This window comes from Dermacentor albipictus, chromosome 1 (genome assembly GCF_038994185.2).
Source record: "Dermacentor albipictus isolate Rhodes 1998 colony chromosome 1, USDA_Dalb.pri_finalv2, whole genome shotgun sequence".
In the NCBI taxonomy this organism is placed as follows: domain Eukaryota; kingdom Metazoa; phylum Arthropoda; class Arachnida; order Ixodida; family Ixodidae; genus Dermacentor; species Dermacentor albipictus.
The window spans coordinates 434,632,390-434,652,614 of record NC_091821.1 but is presented as its reverse complement, the minus strand read 5'-3'; the positions used below and the strand labels follow the sequence as shown (position 1 = coordinate 434,652,614).

The window sequence follows — 20,225 nt, the reverse complement described above, 5'->3', positions numbered from 1 at the left end:
CGTCGCCGCAAAGCTCGTGTTGCGCAGCACTATAGCTTTTCTTCTCACGCTTTCGCCAGACCCTTCTCTTTCTGCCCCATGGTTCCACTGCACTCTCCTCCTCCGCTTTCCTCCTCGCGCTCTCTACGCTATCGGCGACTTCATCCCCCGCTGCGCTCCGCGTTCGCTCTTTCATCCTTCGTTGGGCTCGTTCGCTCGGTTACACCGAGGGGAGGACGCCGAGGGCAGATGCCGACGCGTAACGCAGGAATGGGAGCCTAGGAGCTGCGCACTAAAATACTCTTTCAATAATTTACATTTATTAAAGATGGAAACATCGCCACTTGCATGCAGATGTCATAAACATATATAATTACTCAGTAACCGAAACAAAACTCAGTAACCGAAACTCACCGGCAAAAAAAAAAAAAAAGAGGCTCCAGTTTCGGTGGAGAGGCGAAATAGGTATTAGTGATAGCGAATTAAAAGACAATTACATGAAGTAAGATTACACCACCAAGAGACGCCAGTCTCTGCGTTGTGCGACGGGACTCAGGCTGTGAAATTGAACTGCGAAGTCTTGCAAACACTCATATAAAGCCGTCACTTCAGTGAACGATTCTTCGAGGTCACACGAAGTATATTCAAGTACAGCTGTTATTAAAGGTTATATATATGGGCGGGGTTAAGAAAGGTGGTCGGGCACCAGTTCGCCCGCCCTCCTCCCTGCCAAAAGGAAAACTTTCCACCTACGTGCCATACCGCAATATAATTTTGGGAATCACAAATATGTTGTGCACATAGTTTCAACGGCCAGCAAATTTACTTGCTATCATTTTTCACGGTAAACCCGCTCTAACGGTAACGCCAGACTTCGTTCTTGATCAGAGTCGCGGATCCCACAGTCGGGCACGTGCCCCGAGGACTTTCTCTGCGCCCGCACCGCTGGCCCCTTTCGCTTTCGGGCTGCCTCCTCGCGCATACCGCCGCAAGGAATCATCACACGCACCGCCTCGGCCACACTTCGCGCACTCGACACGCTGTGAATGTCTCCCAGAGCGAGAGCGAAAACGAGCTTTCGCGATACACGCTCTCACGGGTACCCGCCGCCACGAGGAGAGCCCGCACCTCTCTCGCCGACACCTCCTGGCGCGGGTCCCTCTGTATTCGACACCACCTGCCAGACCGGCGACGGCCGCATAGCGCCTTGGTTCGCGCGCTCGCGCGTCGACTACCGACGAAACGGCTTTCTGACGCCTCGGCGTCGGCGCCGTTGTGCAGCGGAACGAGTAGAGGAGGAAGAAAAGAGAGAAGAAACAAAGGGACCGCGAGGGGGGGCACACGACCACGCACTCAGCGCGGTGTTTTCCACTCTGCACCACGCAGGCACGCGTGTGCTCGCGGCGGGAAAGGACGCCCCGTGGAGCGTGCGCGTGCCCTGGCAATTTGATATACGGGCCCCGCCCCCCCACAAAGACGGCGCCGCTCCGCGCTCGTTCGGCGGGCGGTGTTTGTGTGCGTGCCGGCGTCAAAGAGGAGTAGGCCGTTTCCCACTTCCGCGGCGGCCGGCGGCCGAGGCCGCCGCAGCAGCCACCACCGCAGCAGCCACTCGTCGCCGTCCTCATGCGGCGGCTGCACCCGTCGATCGAGCGCTGCGCCGCTGCTGGGAGCAGCAACAGCAGCAGCAACCTCCTCCCGCGCCTCGCCGAAGACTACGAGGAGCAAGCGCCGAAGCGATCATCTGGGCTACCGTGAGAAGATGCCCGCGGGAGTCGGTTAGCGGTCCCACGAGAAGGCAGGAAGAAGGCGCAGCGGAGGCGCAGCTGCTCCTCCGGCGTGTTTGTTCCAGAGCGGAGCTCTCCTCCGAGAGGCAGGAGCAGCGACGGCTCGCCCACCACCGGGACCCTTATAAGGACGCGGCGACACTTATAGCAGCAGCCGCCGCACGCGGGAGCTGTGGCGGCGGCCCTGCTGCCGCGGGTCCCGCCGCTAAGCTGCGCGCGCGTGCGGCCGACGCTTTGCCGCACGGCTGCCCCGAGGCGCTGCCGTAGCAGCCGCTGTTCCTCGGCGCGCTTGCCTCTGCTCTGCCACCGCCCTGGGACACAGCCCCGCGAGCTTTTTTTAGGAGGCGCGAGCAAGACGGCGGACCGCGTTTCGCCAGGCCGACGTCGCGGTCGTCATCTCCCACCGCCGCTTGAGAGAGCGAGCGCGTCTCTCTTCTCTGCATCCCGCGGGCGCAAGGCGCCTCCGCATCATCATCTCGACTCTGCGGCTGCCGACTGCACATTCGGCTCTCCGATGTGACTTGTGACTACACCGTGTGGCTATCACCTTTTTTTTATTGTTATTTCTGTCTATATTCCTCCGTTTTCTCGAAGCCGAGATCTTCCATCGCGTGCTGCCGCCCCGAGGAACTTGAGAAGTGCGTGTGTGTCTGTGACTCGTGCGAGGTGCTTTATTTAAGAACCGCTGAGCCGTGTGAGGTGCGCGTGTGAGTCAACAGTGTGGCCCGGGCCTGCCAGCGACGTCTGCGTCGTTGTCGGTTCTTCGGTTTCATCTGCCGTGGAGTATACGCCATCGGAAGATCTTCGCACTGTGCCTTCTGAACGTGGTGGCCAGACGTAACCATCCCGTTCCCTAATTTTGCATTCTTTTGTTTTTTGCGCAATTTTTGGCTCAGAGTTTCACAATTTTTGAGGCACGTCCACCCGAGCACAACTTTTTTTTTCCATTTTGCTTGTGTGTGTTTGTGTTCTTCATTGCGTGTGCGTGTGTGAGTGTACCGTCGCCGTCCTCGGATTCCGCCTCCTCGAGGGTTTGCGTGTCTGTAGAGAAAAACCGTACGCTGCTGCGTCTCCTCGACGAGGTTCTCTCTCCCGTTCCCTGCTCTTCTCGGAAAGACAAGAACGCGGCGTCGAGCAGCGGTCGCCGCTCGTTGTGTTGCGCTTCCTGCTTCTTTTTAAAGTGGTGCGCATTTTGTGACTGGGCTCCACGCTGCGTGTCGTCATTTCTGCCGTTGTCAAGTGCACTTATTCTCGCTCCCATGAAGACACGCGCTAGGCGCCGAAGAACGACAACGCTGGCGAATGCGAATGTCGGGCCGTCCGACTTGGAGGAGGTGCTGCTACGTCGGCCCGCAGCGGCGTTCGCGAGAAGCCTCGTGATGGCATAAGGCAGCAAGCGCAAAAGAGGGGGATTATGCTGAGCTATGCGTGCTGCCAGTACGTGGTGACGAGAGTGACCCTGTACCACAGCGCTTTGGTGGACTTGTCTCGAAGTCGTTCGGTGCACGCTGTCGAACACGAGCCCTGCTGTCCGGATCCGCAGTTTATCTCGGCGAACGACTGCAAAGCCGTTCACTACGGCGTTTGCTCGCCCCTGCTCAAGCTTCCATCGTTCTCGGTGGCGCCCACGTCGCCCGCCATCATCATGGCGCCGCAGCCTCCGAGGCCCCAGTCGGCCACGTCTACGGCGACGGAGTTGAGTTTAGAGGGGCTGGATCCCGTCGAACTCTTGGCCGTTGACCTGGAGGGCAAGCTCGAGGCTCTGGTCAACTCTTTCGTCGCTCAGGACAAAGTGAAAACCGCCGCTAGAAAGTCGAAGACAGCCATGGCGTCGTCCCAGGCTTCGGCCGCTAAGAAGCTGGTTTCGAACCAGTCTTCCGGAGGAGCAGGCACATCGAGCGTGGTGCCGTCGTTCGGCGGAAAGCAAGAGTCAAAGCCATCTTTCAAAGACGACTCGGGTAAAAAGCGAGTCAAAAGCGGTGACCCGGAAGCGAAGACAACGAGCAAGACGAGCAACGACAAATTGGCCAGCGACGCTGCGCCCAGAAAGGTCGGCACCGTCCTGGTGACATCCGGAACAGGAGTGACAACTAAGAAGGACGTCACCGCTCGCGTCACACCCGCAGGAGTGAAAGCGCCAGCTGCGGATGCACCCACTACGAAAGATGTTACGTCGAAGCTGAAGGTCTCAAAATCGACTCTCACTTACAACTCGCATGAGAACGATGCGGCCAAAAAGAAAGTCGACAAGCCGACCTCAAAAACGAGGTCTCTTCTCACAGTAGACGGACGCGAACACAGTCCTTCATCAGACGCTTCAACGGACAGCGAGAAAACGGAGAAATCGCCTTCTCCAACTCCTGGCAGTCAAAGAAAAGTGTTTAAGTTGTCCCCGCCAAACGTCATATCTCTAGTCACGGGTGCTCCTAAACCTGCTGCCTCTCCGCCTCCTAGCTTCAGCGCCACATACGTTTCAGCCGCCACACCCTCCAAATCTACAACAACGACGGTGGCTGACAAAGTGGCAGTCCGAGATTCACCGTCTCCGAAGACGTCTCCGAAAGACAGTGCGAAGGACTCCGCTACCAGGCCTTCGAGTCATCCTAGCGGCCCCAAAGAGCCCAGCACTAAAGCTCCCAGCACTAAAGCTCCTAGTCATGAGCCATCTAAGCCAGCACTATCAGACAGTGGCAGTGTATCCAGAGAAAGAAAGACAGTGCAACCCTCGCCTTCGCCGACGCCCAAGCCCGTAATTGCCGTGAAGCCCGTTAGCGGCAACAGGAATGCGACGGCGGCGACCTCCGCGGCCATGGATTTCGCCAAGTCCCGATTCCAGGGTCTGCCCGAGCCGAAGCAGTTCGAGGAACTTTTCAAGCAGAAGCCCTGCAAGAACGGCCACGTCGTGAACGATGCCAAAAGCCGCTGGGAGTCGTTGAGCTCTCCGAGCTCCGCGGCGGAGCAGCTGTGGCCCAACAGCGTCGGCAGCGGCAGGAGCAGCAGCGCCCCCGTCGCGATCCCTGGAAGCAACTGCAATCACGACTTGCAGGGGCCCGACTTGGACTCGCCGCTGTCGACTTCGCCCAGGCGACTCAACTCGCCCGAGGCGTTGTTCCTCGAGGCCAGCTCGCCACCCAGCATCCCGCACCCGCGGCTCACGTCGTCGCAGAAGCAGCACATCCGCGAGCGCTCGCTGTCGCCCACCGAGCGCACTCACATGCACGTGCCCGTGCGCCCGTTCCTCACCAAGGGTTCTGTGGCCGAGCGCGTGCTGCTCTTTGAGCGCTGCCCGGAGCGTGCCAGCCTGGAGCGCACGCCGGCGCCGGCTAAGGGCAAGCCGACTGTGTACAACGTGTGGAAACAGCACCACGGCACTGCTGACTCCCACTCAGGATCGCAGGTGAGTGGGAGATTCAGCACAGGTGCATGGTTGTTTATAAACTCTAGGATTGCTTCGATTTGTCGTCTCAGATTGCCCAGGACTACTCGAGGCGTTGCTTGCAGCCAGTGAAGGTTGACGCGTAAGCGCCGTTTCGGACAGTCCTGGACAGTCCAAGACAGCACATCGAAGAGAACCGCTAGCGCGCTCGTTTTCAGGTGGATGATTCTCACAATGTCTGGCGTGTTCCGTGTTTTCAATGGGAGCGTCGGCATTTGTAGATGACGTCACACCAAGAACGCCCAGGCTTTCAAATTTCTAGCAGGCGTTGATGCGCCACGCCACGCCCTAATCTGATGTGCGAAGGCCCTCTTATCAGTTTGAGACGGAAATACCTGCACAGGCCAGATTTTGTGACGATTTTTTTCGTCTTCTATTCTTGTCGCACTTCTTCACTGATTCGCACAATGCCGTGCGGCGCCATTATCACGGTGATTGGCTATTCGTTCAATTGACTGAAACAAAGCAACATAACCAAAGCCAGAGAGAATCGTTGCAATATACATCCCCAAAACGTGAACACCGTCATTGTTTCATAAATTATTGACGTGTACGTATGCGACACACCAACTGTTGTCTCGTGCTCCCAATCTTGCACATGTGACCTTATTGCGTAAGGTCCGGTGTCGTCACCAGCGCGGAGCGCTGACTCTTATCTGATGTACACACTCACTAGTATGCCATATCCATGGCGATGAGTGTACGTAAATTCCTGCACTTGGAGAGTGGCTGCTTCGCCAAAGGAGAGTGGCTGCTTCAGTCAAAGATCGCGGCGCAGAGCTATTGTTCCGTGTTGCCATGGTGAAAAGTTTGCCTTAGCGGCCAAGCAGTGGCGCGCGTGGCAACACTCACAAGGTTACCGAATCTGCGACAGTGTTGCGGGATTCTAAAGCTGGTACAGCGCAGCATGGAAAGAAAGAAACATGCTGAGCCGGTGAGAAGAAGGAACAGAGCGCTGCCAACTGGTTTTATTGGCGGATTGCAAGAAATGTATAACCACAAGAAAGCATCAAGCTATGTCGTCATAACACGTCACAGAACGTCGCACCGAGAGAAGACTACTCCATCTAAGTCACAAAACGCGTAATTCTGTCATGCGCTGATCAAGAAATCTTACTTCCTGTGAAGGTATAGGCACAAAGATGGCGCCTAACACACGTGCTGCCAGCCCTTGCTATCAGATCAGCTTCAATAATCTCCTGCGTGACTTGTGATATATACGTGCATACATTAGGCACAACAGAGAGATAGCCGCTCTCGACTTCATATAAGCGCCATGCGTGTGGGATATTTATTAAACCATGGAACGTCCAATTTTTGTCATGCGAGCCTCTTACACAAGTCAGGCGTTTCCTTCACGCGACATATATATATATATATGTGTGTGTGTGTGTGTGTGTGTGTGTGTGTGTGTGTGTGTGTGTGTGTGTGTGTGTGTGTGTGTGTGTGTGTGTGTGTGTGTGTGTGTGTGTGTACACGAACCATCCTCGAAGCTGGGATCTGAGCGAACTGCTCGAAACAATGGAACACATAGGAACACTTGCTCTTTCCTTGACCGAACTTCTTGCGTAGCTTCCACAGCGTTGAGTGCTATGTATGGAACGGAGTATAGATGAACGTCTGCTGAGTGAACAGACACTACTAGAACACCGTCCATACCGATCATCGGCTCAGAAGGCGTTAAAGGCACTTCTGTGCTTTTTGAGAACGTCTGGCTTGTGCGAGCGCCGTTGACTGAGTAGGGCTGTTCGTGGATGTCCCTCTGCCCCCATCTCTCTCTTTCTCTCCCTTCTTTCTATTTCCCTACTCCCTTCCACCAGCGCAGGATAGCCAACCGGACCCTTGGCTGGTTAGCATCCCTGCCTTCCTTTCATATTTCTCTCTTTCTTTTTTGGAGAAGCCAATACGAGTGATACGAGCAGATTAGCAAGGACTTATGACCCCCGAATGACTCGCGCTGTTTATGTGAAGTGCGGCCATTGGCCCATCTGTCGCCGGTCAACGGCTTGTTACAGATTTCTGTTGCCAGTGACTACCGCTCACGCGTGTATTCCGGGAGAGTACACGCGTGAGCGGTTTGCGTTAGAAGCCATTGCGCATTTGCTCCATTGAACCAGTCTACACTTCAAGCCAATCTTTCTTCATTTTCTCTAATATAGTCTCATCTCCTACTTCACATCGAAGTCGCGCGTACATTTCATTGTTTATATTGACTGGTGCTCTCGCATTATTTCTTAGTGCCTAAATTCAAGAGGGGCATGCGATAAAAAAAATCACTAGGCCCCGAAATTAGCACTGCTAATACGTGACCTCTTGACAACAGGAGTTTTTTGCAAGATACGAGTACCTCCAAAGTGGGTGAAGCCGCCTGTGATGCTATAAAGAAACGAAGTATCGATTCTTCAGGGATTGAACCTCCCTTCTCCACCACAGCAGTTCAATGCCCTAATCATTAGGTCATGATCGCAGGCACGCTTCTGTCGTGTCAGTCACTCTTTGAAACGTCTGGCACGCATGTCACGTGTCAATTTCTCACAGTCTTCCTGAGTGACCGCTAGCGCTTTGATACACTCTGTTAGACTGCACTGCCTTGGGGATCGGTCCGTATTTTTCGTCAGAGGAACGTTGTACCTGTAAAGTGTGTGAAGTCCGCCTGTAATGCTATCGCATTTTTTTATGCATCCATTTAGGTGGATTGGTACGATAGACTGCGCACTTCTGAAATAGCGAAAGGCGAATCTTACAGTGAAAGAAAGTTTATTGAACCAGAAACGAAAAAGGAAAACAGTTCTCAGTTTAAGTTTATGCAGACAAAAGCATTTATGCATGGTGTCTGCCTCGGAGAGCAGCGAAAAGGCAAATGAACGCCTGAGTGCGCCAGCGTCCGTATCCCTACCATATGACACGTTACTAGGCGCATAGGATATCTCACGTAGCAATATACGTGACTGTACGGAATAATGATCACAATTTTTGGCAGGATTGCGCATGGATACAAAAAATAAAGAGGAACCATACTGACAGAAAAATAATTGCATTTCGGCAGATACGAAAAGTAAATTTGAAAAATATGTTAATCTCGCCACAAGATAACTTATATGTAATGTTTACCATCAACAGAAAAACACATTGACAAATCACATTACCTAAAAAAAATCTCCTGAAAAGTGTGAGTAACTATTTATCTTCTTTTTTAGAAAAAAGGACACCCGCCGTGGTTTCTTAGTGACTATGGTGTTGGGCTGCTAAGCACAAGGTCGCGGGATCGAATCCCGGCCACGGCGGCCGCATTTCGATGGGGGCGAAAGCACCTGTGTACTTAGATTTAGGTGCACGTTAAAGAACCCCAGGTGGTCCAAATTTCCGGAGTCCATGGCGTGCCTCATAATCAGAAAGTAGTTTTGGCACGTAAAACCCCATAATTTAATTTTTCTTTTAAACACCTTTGCGTGCCGCCGCCTTGAAGTTCTCGCAATGAGTGAGAATCCGTGACGTCACGAATTTTAACAGCGTTTGCTGGGAAATCGCGAATTGTCGATAGGCGAGGGTTGCACTAACCCCTAAAGAAACCGCACACTCGAGCTAGCTAGCTCCGACAATTCTTGCCCCCCCCCCCCTCTCCGAAAAAAAATGTCCCAAGCAATCGAAAATAATTTGAAATGCGTGACGTCGCACTGACGCCCCTGCATTGAAGTGACGTCGTAATTCAAGAAAGGCATGTTGGGCTCTGCGTTTTTGTTGCGATGGCAACTATATGGACACTTTCAGGTGAATTTCTGCCGTCGTCGCGATTTTCCGTATAAAGTCCAAGTGTTACAGCATCGCGGTCGCGCGTCGTATGCTGCGGTTTGCGAGTGAAAAGGTTGGAGAGTGAGCATGGAAGCGTGGCGGATAGATAGCGCGCGCGCAAGGGAGGCAGGCGGGGAGGAAGCACGCCGTCTTCCATCGCGCGCAAGGCATCAGGGGGTCCGCCGCGCGGACCCTATCATGAAAACGATATGAGTTGGTACAGTTTAGGCGCGCCGAGGGTTAGTGGCTTCGTGTGCGCTGTGTTCTCGCCGTTTAGTTCGCGTTGAAGTGAGAGGTAGCAAGAGGGGCAGTTCCCTCGCTGCTCCTGCCGCCCTCTTTCTCATGCAAGTGTTTTGACAGCGAGTGTCCACGGTCATCGAGCGAGGTGTGTTCATGTTTGCTGCGCGCGTGACACCATAATCGGTCATTAAAGTTAGTAAACGATTGCTTACAATTTTACAGGGCCACTAAATCTACAATGCTTAGTTTGTCTAGCTGTCTGATACTTCGCCATCGCAATCAATGCTTCGCCTTTCGGGCAAAACTACGACCTTTCTTACACAAATAATGCGCGCTTTCATGAGACGAGTGAAAATCGAGTTTGGGAAAAATTACTTTGCCAGTCGAGACTGATTCACTGTAGCTTTTCAGTGTCCATTTAGGGGAATATTATCCTCACACTGTGGGATGTCTTGTGCGGTGGAAACACGAGCCGCGTTTACTAGTACTCCAATGCAACAGTATGTACGGTGCGGTGTTCTTTAGCTAATCGCGCTAATTGTAGTATGCTACAGTGCTCACATGTGGCGCATAATCGCCATTCGTCCGATATGCAAGCTGTAACCTTTTACCGGCGATTCGCATTCCGCCGTTCAGCGGAGGAGAGCACACGGCGGCCTCCGCCTCTCTAACTCAATGCGACGCGCCAGCGTTCACACGCACGTACCGCCGCGACACGACTTAAAACTTCCGTCTCTATGGTCGCATCAATGCGATTCGCCTTCCTAGCGCATTAGCCCCGGTTGCATGAATGCTATATACGCACCATAAATGCGATGCGAGGCGCCTGTTCTCGCATTCGTGTAAACGCCGATACCATAAATATGGGTGTACCCAAATCGCACCTTTGCCAAGAATTTTGCTGCGATCTTTGTTCAGAAGTCGGATGCGAAACATGTGAATCACACTGGCCGTGCTCTTTACAACGAAGCGGTACCGACGAATCCGAAGCGAAAGACGCCGTGTATATACAGTCAGAGACCGGCGGGACCGCTGCGAGGATAAAATCGGCGGCCTGCTGCTACACAACGTCGAGGACGTTGCTCCTGCAAGGTGGCGGCGTTCCGTGCACAAGATCATTAATGCTAGGCATTCTCGCGGGCCGTGCAGAAAAAAAATATATTAATAATGATAAAACTGTCTGTCTAATTATCTCTGAATGCGCGTGACACACAACCTGTACGCGTCGAAAGCCGGCCCCAAGAGCTGTGAACGAGGAAAAAAAAAAGAGCGGAGGCATATACGGAATGCGTGCGAACCGCATAACGACCTATATTTATGGGCGCATTTATCCTCTCCGATATCTGTCGGCGCGTCACATATACGACACGCGGGCGCATTTCGTCTGCGTCGTTCATCACGCATGCGCCCGTGCGGCGTATACGCGTGCGCACGCCGTCCCAATCAACTCCGCCATCTCGATAGACGTCGCATTGGCCACCCGCTTACGAGAAAATGGAACCCGCGAGTCTTGAGGACGTGAGAAAGAAAACACGCAGACACTCACAGAAATGGGGGCGGGGCGAGGGAAGGGGGTAAGTTAGGGGCTGTCGTCAGTACTGCCGACGTGCGTATAATAATGGATCACACAGCCGGGGCTATCAGCGTATTCCCCGCGTGCGAGGCAAGCGAGATTGCGCTGAAGGCTTGGCGACGTGCATTCTGCGCATATACGCGCGTACGCACGCACGCACACCTGTTGGGAAAGTGTGCGATATATGCACCGTGAACGCACGGCCGCATTACACGCCGCGAATGCCGCCTAATCGCCTCCGAGACTGCGGTCGGAACTACGTTGCGGTTTCTTTTATGGGCGTCGCCGTTCTTTTTCTTTCTTTTCTTCTTTTTTTTTCTTTTTTGTTTTCTCGCTCGGCGGAAGGGCCGACTTTCCGCGAGCCCGCACGCGCGTATGTCTCCGTTTGCGTGCACAATGCCGAGTCGATGATGATGCGTGCCATTGTGCATCTCCGCAAGTCGGCCGCAGAGAAAAAGAAAGAAAAGAAAGGATGATGTAAGGGGAGGAGAAACATTTAAGGAAGAGTCGTTCCTTTGCCGTGGGTCGCGCGGGTCGGGCGAACGTGAAAGGATGCACGCGAAGGCGCGGTCGGGCAAACCTTTTGACTGCGTGCTTGTGTACATAATGACCACTACGCCGCGGCGCGCGCGCTCGTTTTAGAAAGCGCTGTCCGAACGTTGGCACGCGCCTTTAGTCGTATACGAATGAAAAAAAAAAACAGAAGAAAGAATGAAAAAGAAATATTAATAAAATAAAATAAGAAAGCGGTTTCGTACGAAAGTGGGCGCTGCGACTTATATATGATCGAACGTTTGTACTCGTTTCCATTTTTTTTGCAAATCGTGATTCGGTGATGCTGTGACGCAGTGTTGTAGCTTTAGTCTCAAACGTCGACGTTGTGTCGCGAATGTGTTCTACCGGTGTTGGCAGCTTCCCTCGCGAGGCCTGGGAGATGCTGCGATTTTCATTCCTTTCAAATGCACAGCAACACAGTTTAGACACTACCGACGAATACCCTTGGCTGCATTGCCTTTTTGCGCATTTTCTTTTTCTTTAGTCCATATACACAAGACGGACTGCACATGATTAAAGGTGTATTGCCATGAGTTCATACATCTTACGAGCGCAATCTGTGGGCTCATCACCTTAGGTACCGGTTTACAGCGCGTGATATGTTTATAAGCTGTCCAGGTATACAGTTCGCGGGTACAAGCAAATTTTGTAAGAGCGCGTTATCATATCTCTGACTCTGTGTGTAAGCGCCATGCCGCTGTTTCGGTGCGAATACGTCGTTGTGTCCTCGGCATCAGACATTTGTAATGGTAATTTTGTCCTGCTTCGGTACACATCAGCGCAATTCCGGCTCCTTCGTTTTGTCTAGCCATTTCAATTTTCAATTTAATTGGGCACATGTGCAAGTTCTGTAGTGCGCCCACGGGGCGTATACCGAAAGCACGAGTGCAGGGAGGGCTTCGTCATCGGACCAGAACAGGCAACAGCGTGGTTGGCCCGCACAGAGAAAAAAAATAACTCGCAGGAATACAAAATGTACACATTTGGATGAGGTATGCCGGTGTCCGAACTGAGCATGTGAAACGCGCAGTCTGGCGTACACAACGCCTCGAAGTTTCTATATGTCCAGGGATACATCGGGTGACACGTATGTCCGCATTTATCTTTCAGAATTATAAGCTACCAGCTTTAGCAGTGTATATGTATAAAGTATTTCGAGGAGAATCGAAGAATTATGTCTCGCCTATGTGATGGGCAAACCTGAACCTCTTACATTACCCTATAGGAGATTCATTCTTTCCAAACTTTCGGAATTGTTCTCACAGTCATCGAATAGATGCAGCTTCACTAATACGGATGCTTTCTACAAACGACAAACGCTGGGTATTTACGGCCTCATATACGCAAGGAGCCAAATTATCACTCAGACGCTGTGAGTGCGTACGCTTGCCGCTTAAATGAACGTCTTCGCGCATGAAAGTGCTAAGCGCAGCCCCGTAACGGCGGCATCAGCTGCAGTACAACTAAAATCTCTGTAGGCGCGATTCCTTACCTCATCACTCAAACTCTGAACTGTATTAGTACTAATGGAACTACCAATGTGAAAAAGAAAAATTCATTGGAACAGAACCGGTCTCGTGGTCAGCAGCGCGTACGCAACGCCTGCACGTCATTCGTTCGATCTTCTCCGTCGAATCCCAGCCACGATCCACTGTGCAGTAGTAATGTGAAGCTCTCTTTTCGAACCCTCATGGCGCTTTCTGACCGTGTCTGCTGCTTTCTTGCGAATAACAACTTGTGTCACGTGGCGTAGCACCTGCGAGAGCCCGCGAGAGGACGTGCAATCCCGCAAGTTTCGTTTTGGTCACAGTACGCGCAAGAACGGGACGGGCGAACCATATTGGTCAACTTCGAGCAATGTCTGTCGCGTCGCGCTTAAATCTCTGCCCTTGCACACGTCTTCTCACTACTATTCCTTTGACAAACATCGCCTTCGTCGTGCTGATGTCACTGCGTCGATGTCTCACGGTGTCAATTCTCCTGAACCGTTTGCGTTTAGGCTTATATCCTGTGGACGGTGTTGCGCATAAATATCAACATCACGTGACACTCAAATGTTTGACCTGTGTGGTGCATGAACATAAACACTGCGTGATACTGCGCGCTGCGTATGGGCGACAGTTACGACAGCGGTGCGAATCGCATTTTTTTTAGAGCATTTATTTACCCGCTCGACGAAAGCTTCGCTTCGCGTAGAATTCAACACGTGCGTTGGATCTGCGTGCATTATTCAGTGAGCTTCGCTTCTCAATGTTAAACCACTGTCTGGAGCCAAAGGGAGCGAGTGATGACGGCGTCTTTATCAAGAGAAGGCGAGGTCAACGGCCGTGCAAACCGATGCCGTGCGTCCGGCCTAAAATAGACTAGAGAACGCCGCCTGCACGGGAGTAATGGGACCCGCATCCGCGGCCGCCATTAACCTGCTTTGCAGGGTTATTTGTCCCGTAAGGAGTTATCTGAAAACAGGCGAACGGCGTGTGTGGCCGGCGCCGACGGGTTGCCCATTGCTGCTTCCTTCTCCGAACCCCTCGGGATGCACTTCACTGAAGCCTGCGTGACGCCCCACATGTCCAGCGGAGAGTGAAACTAGGAATTCGCCAAACCGTTCGGAACAGTCGCGTGCGTTAACGTGCGCGGCGAAGTAGTACGTATAGAGTGCGCAGGAAAAGGGGAAAAGAAAAACGAGAACATTGCGTTTTTGGAGATAGTGGCATGAGCTGTTGCCTCACAAAAGTAAAGACGTCACGGAGCAGACCATTCCGTGCTCTATAAGGAAAATGACTGCCGCGTGTATTCGAACAGAAAGTGCTTTGATCGAGCTTATTTTTTTTAAATTTTCCTTACTAGCTACCTGGGCGCATGGCTTGAAGTGTCCGCTTTTCTTCAAGGTGGTCTGTCGTGCGCTTTTCATACTATGTATGTATGTATGTATGTATGTATGTATGTATGTATGTATGTATGTATGTATGTATGTATGTATGTATGTATGTATGTATGTATGTATGTATGTATGTATGTATGTATGTATGTATGTATGTATGTATGTATGTATGTATGTATGTATGTATGTAGAGAGAGAGAGAGCAAATGATAAAGGAAAGGTAGGGAGGTTAACCAGGACTGAGCCCGGTTGGCTACCCTACACTGGGGAAAGGGAAAAGGGGACTGAAAGATTAAAAGAAGAAGAGAAAGTCCACTGGGGATATCGTTCGGTCACTCAGTCCGGGTCACAGACGCTGACTCAGTCCAGTAGCCTTCAAATATCGCAGCAGAGCTTTTGTGGCCTTTCGTAGCTGCGATATGCGAGGCCATGGTCCCAAGAACTTCTTCAAGGTGAACGGTGTGCTGTCTAGCTGATTGAGAGCTGTGCAGAGGTCATGTCTTTCGTTTTGAAAAGATGGGCAGTAGCACAGTAGATGTTCTATAGTTTCCTCGGCATCGCAGGCATTACAGTCGGCGCTATCAGTCATTCCAATCAAAAACGTATACGCATTGGTGAATGCGACGCCCAAGCGTAAGCGGCACAGCATTGTTGCCTCATTTCGCTGAAGTCCTGGTAACAGCCGCAGTTGCATAGAGGGGTCGAGGGAATGCAATCGTTCTTGGGTGAATTCAGGTGTATGCCACTTCTCTAATGTCATACGGTGTGCTACCTTGCTTAGGTGTTGGGCTGCGTCGGTCCGCGATAAAGGTACAGAAACAAGGGTTGCTCCTTCGTGGGCTTTCCTAGCAGCTTCGTCAGCGACGTCGTTGCCGGAGATACCGCAATGGCCGGGCAGCCACTGAAATACGACGTCGTGTCCTTTCGCTATCATACAATGGTGCATTTCTCGTATCTCCGACACTAGTTGTTCACACGACCCGCGACGAAGAGATGACAGAAGACATTGTAAGGCCGCCTTCGAATCGCAGAATATTGCCCACCGATTAGCGGGTTGGTTGTTAATGTAATCAACGGCACCTCGGAGGGCAACAAGCTCCGATCCGGTCGATGTTGTCATGTGAGAAATCTTGTATTGGATGCTAATTGATCGTGATGGTATAACCACTGCGCCGGTGGAGCTGGTCTGAGTGGAAGAGCCATCCGTATATATGTGGACTCGGTCAAAATAGAAAGTGTTCAAACAATCCAGAGCTGCTTGCTTCAGGGCCAAGGTAGGCAGGTCGGTCTTCTTTCTTATTCCTGGTACCGTGAGACGCACTTGAGGTTGTTCTAAACCCCACAAAGCTGAGGTTGAACGTGCTGAGGGTGTGAAGCCCGATGGTAGACAGGCACGATGGATGCTGACCTCCTTGGAGAAGGACGCCTGCGGTCGTCGTTCTGGCAGGCAGGCAAGAGAGCTTGATTGTATGCGTGAAACATGACGAACATGGGCCCTAAGCGTGTCGATGCTAATGTAAGTCGTGATCGGATGGTCTCGAGCCAATATAATGGTTCCTGCTGTTGAGGCGCTCCGCGGAAGTCCTAGGCAAACACGTAGTGCCTGGGCTTGCACGCTCTGTAGTTCTCGAAGATTTGACTTGCATGTTTTAGCAAGCACGGGAGAGCTGTAACGTAGCAATCCGATAAAAAGTGCTCGATATAACTGTAGCATGGAGCCCACTGACGATCCCCATGTTTTCCCGGCGATAAACTTGAAGACATGAACAATAGATGTGAGCTTCTTCTTCAAATGGGCAACGTGAGGGCTCCAAGAGAGGTCCCGGTCCACAACGACACCCAAAAACCGATGATTTCTCTTGTAGGAGATAGGCTGGCCATTAATGCATACTGGATAACGAGACATTGGTTTTCGTGTAAAAGCGACTAACGCACATTTTTCTGTTGAGATGGTAAGGCCTTGTGTGTGAAGATAGTGAGATGCCTGTGTTGCTGCTTTCTGCAGCCTTGCGCGAACCTGCAGACGAGTGACCGCTGATGACCAGATGCAGATGTCGTCGGCGTAGATTGAGACGCTCACTGTTTCCGGTAGGGATTCGGCCAGCCCAAGAAGCGCGAGGTTGAAAAGAATAGGGCTTAGAACCCCACCTTGGGGAACTCCTCGGCATATGTAGTGGTCGGTAGTTGGACCATCTTCCGTACGTACGAACAAGGACCTTTGTGTCAAGTAGTTTCTCAGCCATCGATATACTCGCCCTCCTAGTTCAATTGTCAAAAGTGCGTCTAGAATGGGTTGATGGGAAACGTTGTCGTATGCGCCTTTCACGTCCAGAAAGAGCGCTACTGATAATCGTTTCCATGATTTTTGCTGTTCTACAGATGACACTAAATCGATGACACTGTCAATCGATGAACGGCCTCGTCGAAATCCCGCCATAGAATCAGGGTAAATCTTGTGGTGTTCTAGGTACCATTCGAGACGCATGAGGATCATGCGTTCCATGAGTTTCCCGACGCAGCTAGCAAGTGCTATAGGCCGATACGATGCCAGTTCGAGCGGCGACTTTCCTGCTTTTAGTAGCGGTACCAGGCGGCTGCGTTTCCACTGCTGTGGGACGACACCATCTTGCCATGAACTATTAAAAAGGCTGAGGAGTTCTCTTCGTGCTTCTCGGCCTAGGTGGCGCAAAGCAGTATATGTTATGCCATCGGGCCCTGGTGAAGACGAACACCTACAGAGCGCCATAGCAGCTTCTAACTCTTCCATAGAGAAGGGAGCCTCCATACTGGTATCTCGTGGACCGGGGATGTCGCTTAAAGCCATCGCAGGGACTAAAACTGTGCCGCCGGTGATTTGCGCGCAAAATTCCTCTGCGACGTCTATCTCACGGCGGTTTTGATAGAGAGCAAGGGCGTTAAAAGGGTGTCGTTGCTGGGGTCTTGAGGAAAGACCCCGTAAGGTACACCACACACGGGACAATGGCTTGCGGGGGTCTAGTGACTCGCAAAAGCATTTCCATCTTTGATCCGCTAGCGTATCCATTCGGCGTCTTATCTTCTTTTGCATTCGCCGAGCTTCTCTGAGGTCAAGAATGGACTTTGTGCGCCTGTACCTCCTTTCAGCACGGCGACGTATTGTACGAAGCCTTTCCAATTCAATGTCATTCTCTGTACGCTTTTTCGAATGTGTGAAGCAACGCGTGCAATCTTGCATTGCGTCTGCAATTATATCTTCTAATCTGCGTGCGATATGTTTCTTGCAGATGTCTTCTACTCGATCTTGAAAGATTGACCAATCGATTTGGCGAGATACATCCGGTAATGCGGCGTCTAGACCATTGATTCTAACATAGGTCGGAATGTGATCACTTCCATGGGTTTCAATATCAGTGAACCACTGCACGCTCGAAGTGAGGCAACGTGACACCAAAGTCAAGTCAAGGCAGCTACTGTACGTTGTTCCTCGCAGAAATGTCGGACTTCCGTCATTTAGAAGACACAGGTTGTGGCCTGATGCAAAGGATATTAGTGACCTGCCCCTCGAATTTATCCTGGAGCTTCCCCATATATGGTGGTGAGCGTTGAAGTCCCCAGTTATTATCCAAGGACCGGGAGTAGTAGCCATAATATCTTCTAGTCTTTTGCTGTCAAACTGACTTGTTGGGGATAGGTAGACGCCAATAATAGTAAAAGACAGTCTCTTCTTTTTCACACTAACACAGACGTATTGGTTACCGTCGTGTGGCGCTACGGGTTGCGAAAAATACGTTAGGTCCTTGCGAATGTAAACCAGAACCTTACTACTACGGACACACGTTGTTGAAACAAAAGGTTCATACCCTGATAGTCTTATGGAAGCTGATAAGTTCGGTTCACAGATCACCAGTATAAGAAAGTGGTAGTCAAACACGAACTGTCGAAAATCCGAAATACGTGACCTTAGGCCTCTCGCATTCCATTGGAATATGGAGGCACTTCTGACATCATCCCGGAACGATCGCTGTTGCTGTCGATGAGCCATGGTTCTGCTGTAGAAGTTCTCAAGCACTGGACTTCTGAAGGCTCGCTAGCACCGTATTGATGGCATCCAGCACTTGCAACGCACTTCGAGCTGTTGGTGTCTGTATCTTGTCCAGAAGAACACGAATGGCACTCACCAGAGAGCTGATCATGCCAACAATTTGTTGATCTTGGTCCGTCAGTTTATCAGGAACAGTCGAAGTGTCCCTTGCCGTAGAAGTTTGATTTCGCTCAGTAGCAGCATGTAGCCTCGGGAGTGCAGGCCACGCGTCAGCAGCAGGGCTGGTGGTTGCATCTTTGTCCTTTGATCCGACTGCGTTGGGCCTGGGCGGAAGAGTGGGTGGCAGTGCACGTGGCTGGCGCTCTGCAGAGGCTTTGGAGGTTCGTGATCGACGTCGGCGACGCGATCGTCGCCGCCTAATAGATATAGCTGCTTCTCGGTGAGACGAGTGGTCTCTAACCATTTTCTTCAATATTGCCATTTCCTTGCGAATAAAAGGGCATTCCTTCGAGGAGGCATCGTGAGGGCCGCCGCAGTTTGTGCACTTCAGCACACTGGCTTCGCACGTGTTGGTGGTGTGGGGCCCAGTGCAGCGAGAACAGACGGTAGTGTTCTTGCACACACTACTCACATGCCCAAACTTCATGCACTTCCAGCACTGCAGTGGTTTTGGTACGAAGGGGCGAACTGCGTGTCGGAAATGACCCACCTTTACATGCGAAGGTAGGGATTCGCCTTTGAATATGATTTTGACACACCGCGACGTGCCGAGACGAAACGCGTTTGTGATGATGGTGTTTTCGGTAGCTGGCTTAATTAAGATTGACAGATCGGAGTCGACGATGGTCTCATCAACATCGTAAATTACGCCACTACTGATTTGTTTGCCCAGCGGAATATGAGGGCGGACTTTCATCCCGTCAAGTTCCGTGACATTGCGCAAAGAATCCAACCCAGCCGCGTGCTCTACGTCAATCGCTAGGACGTTCTTACGGGTATTCACTCTGATATCTTTGATTTCATTCGGAACCAGTGCCTCTAGATGTGAAGACACGGCTTGCCTGTTGAGGCGTCTCAGGTTGTCTGTAGCGAGAACTGGTGTGAACAGGATGGTGAGCTCCTCGGTATTCCGCGAAGATCTCACGGTGGACTCACTCGAAGTCGAGGATGCGCTGAGGAACCTTCGTTTTGCTTTACGGCTCCGCACCAGCTCGAAGGCTTCGTCACTAGAATCAGAGTGCTAGAATCTTCACCGCTGACATAGTATTGCATGGTGTCGTCGCTGTCAGTGTCGCTCTCGGTGCCGTTGCGCTTCCTGGAGGCAGCCGCCGCGGGCACTGCCGACTCCGGCGGACGCGCGTGAGACTCCATCTCCATCGCAGGTAAGGAGGAAATAGCAGTTCACTGGCAAAGTCTAAAAAAATCCACAAAATAAGTAGAGCTGGAAGACTCGGCGTTCTGCCTGAAAGGCACTTCGTCTTCTTCAGCTCTATGTATGTATGTATGTATGTATGTATGTATGTATGTATGTATGTATGTATGTATGTATGTATGTATGTATGTATGTATGTATGTATGTATGTATGTATGTATGTATGTATGTATGTATGTATGTATGTATGTATGTATGTATGTATGTATGTATGTATGTATGTATGTATGTATGTATGTATGTATGTATGTATGTACGTATGTACGTATGTACGTATGTACGTATGTATGTATGTATGTATGTATGTATGTATGTATGTATGTATGTATGTATGTATGTATGATACGTCAGTATGCAGGCCCTTTTTGCTAATGTATGCATGCACCCTTTTGTAATTGGGATGTGGAAAAAAGCATTTGAAATATTTATCAGCAAGGATTCATTGTTCATCCGTGCAACCATGATTAGATATACGCTACAAGACGTGCGCACTGGATCTGCGACACTTTTGGCCCCAACCAAGAACTCTGCGACG

General features: G+C 51.4%; 1 protein-coding gene across 4 annotated transcripts in view; it reads left to right on the top strand.

The window, feature by feature from the left end:
* The first annotated feature begins 1,280 nt into the window (after positions 1 to 1,280).
* The window catches only part of LOC135908200 (platelet binding protein GspB), a 138,741-nt gene continuing 119,796 nt past the window's right edge, over positions 1,281 to 20,225 (top strand). For 2 of the 4 annotated variants that reach the window (XM_070532301.1, XM_070532300.1), the window contains exon 1: positions 1,281 to 5,160. In XM_070532301.1, coding sequence (XP_070388402.1) covers positions 3,178 to 5,160 — 1,983 coding nt within the window. In that variant the 5' untranslated portion in view covers positions 1,281 to 3,177. The remainder of the gene's footprint in view (positions 5,161 to 20,225) is intronic. The other 2 variants (XM_065439963.2, XM_065439956.2) reach the window with 1 other exon arrangement.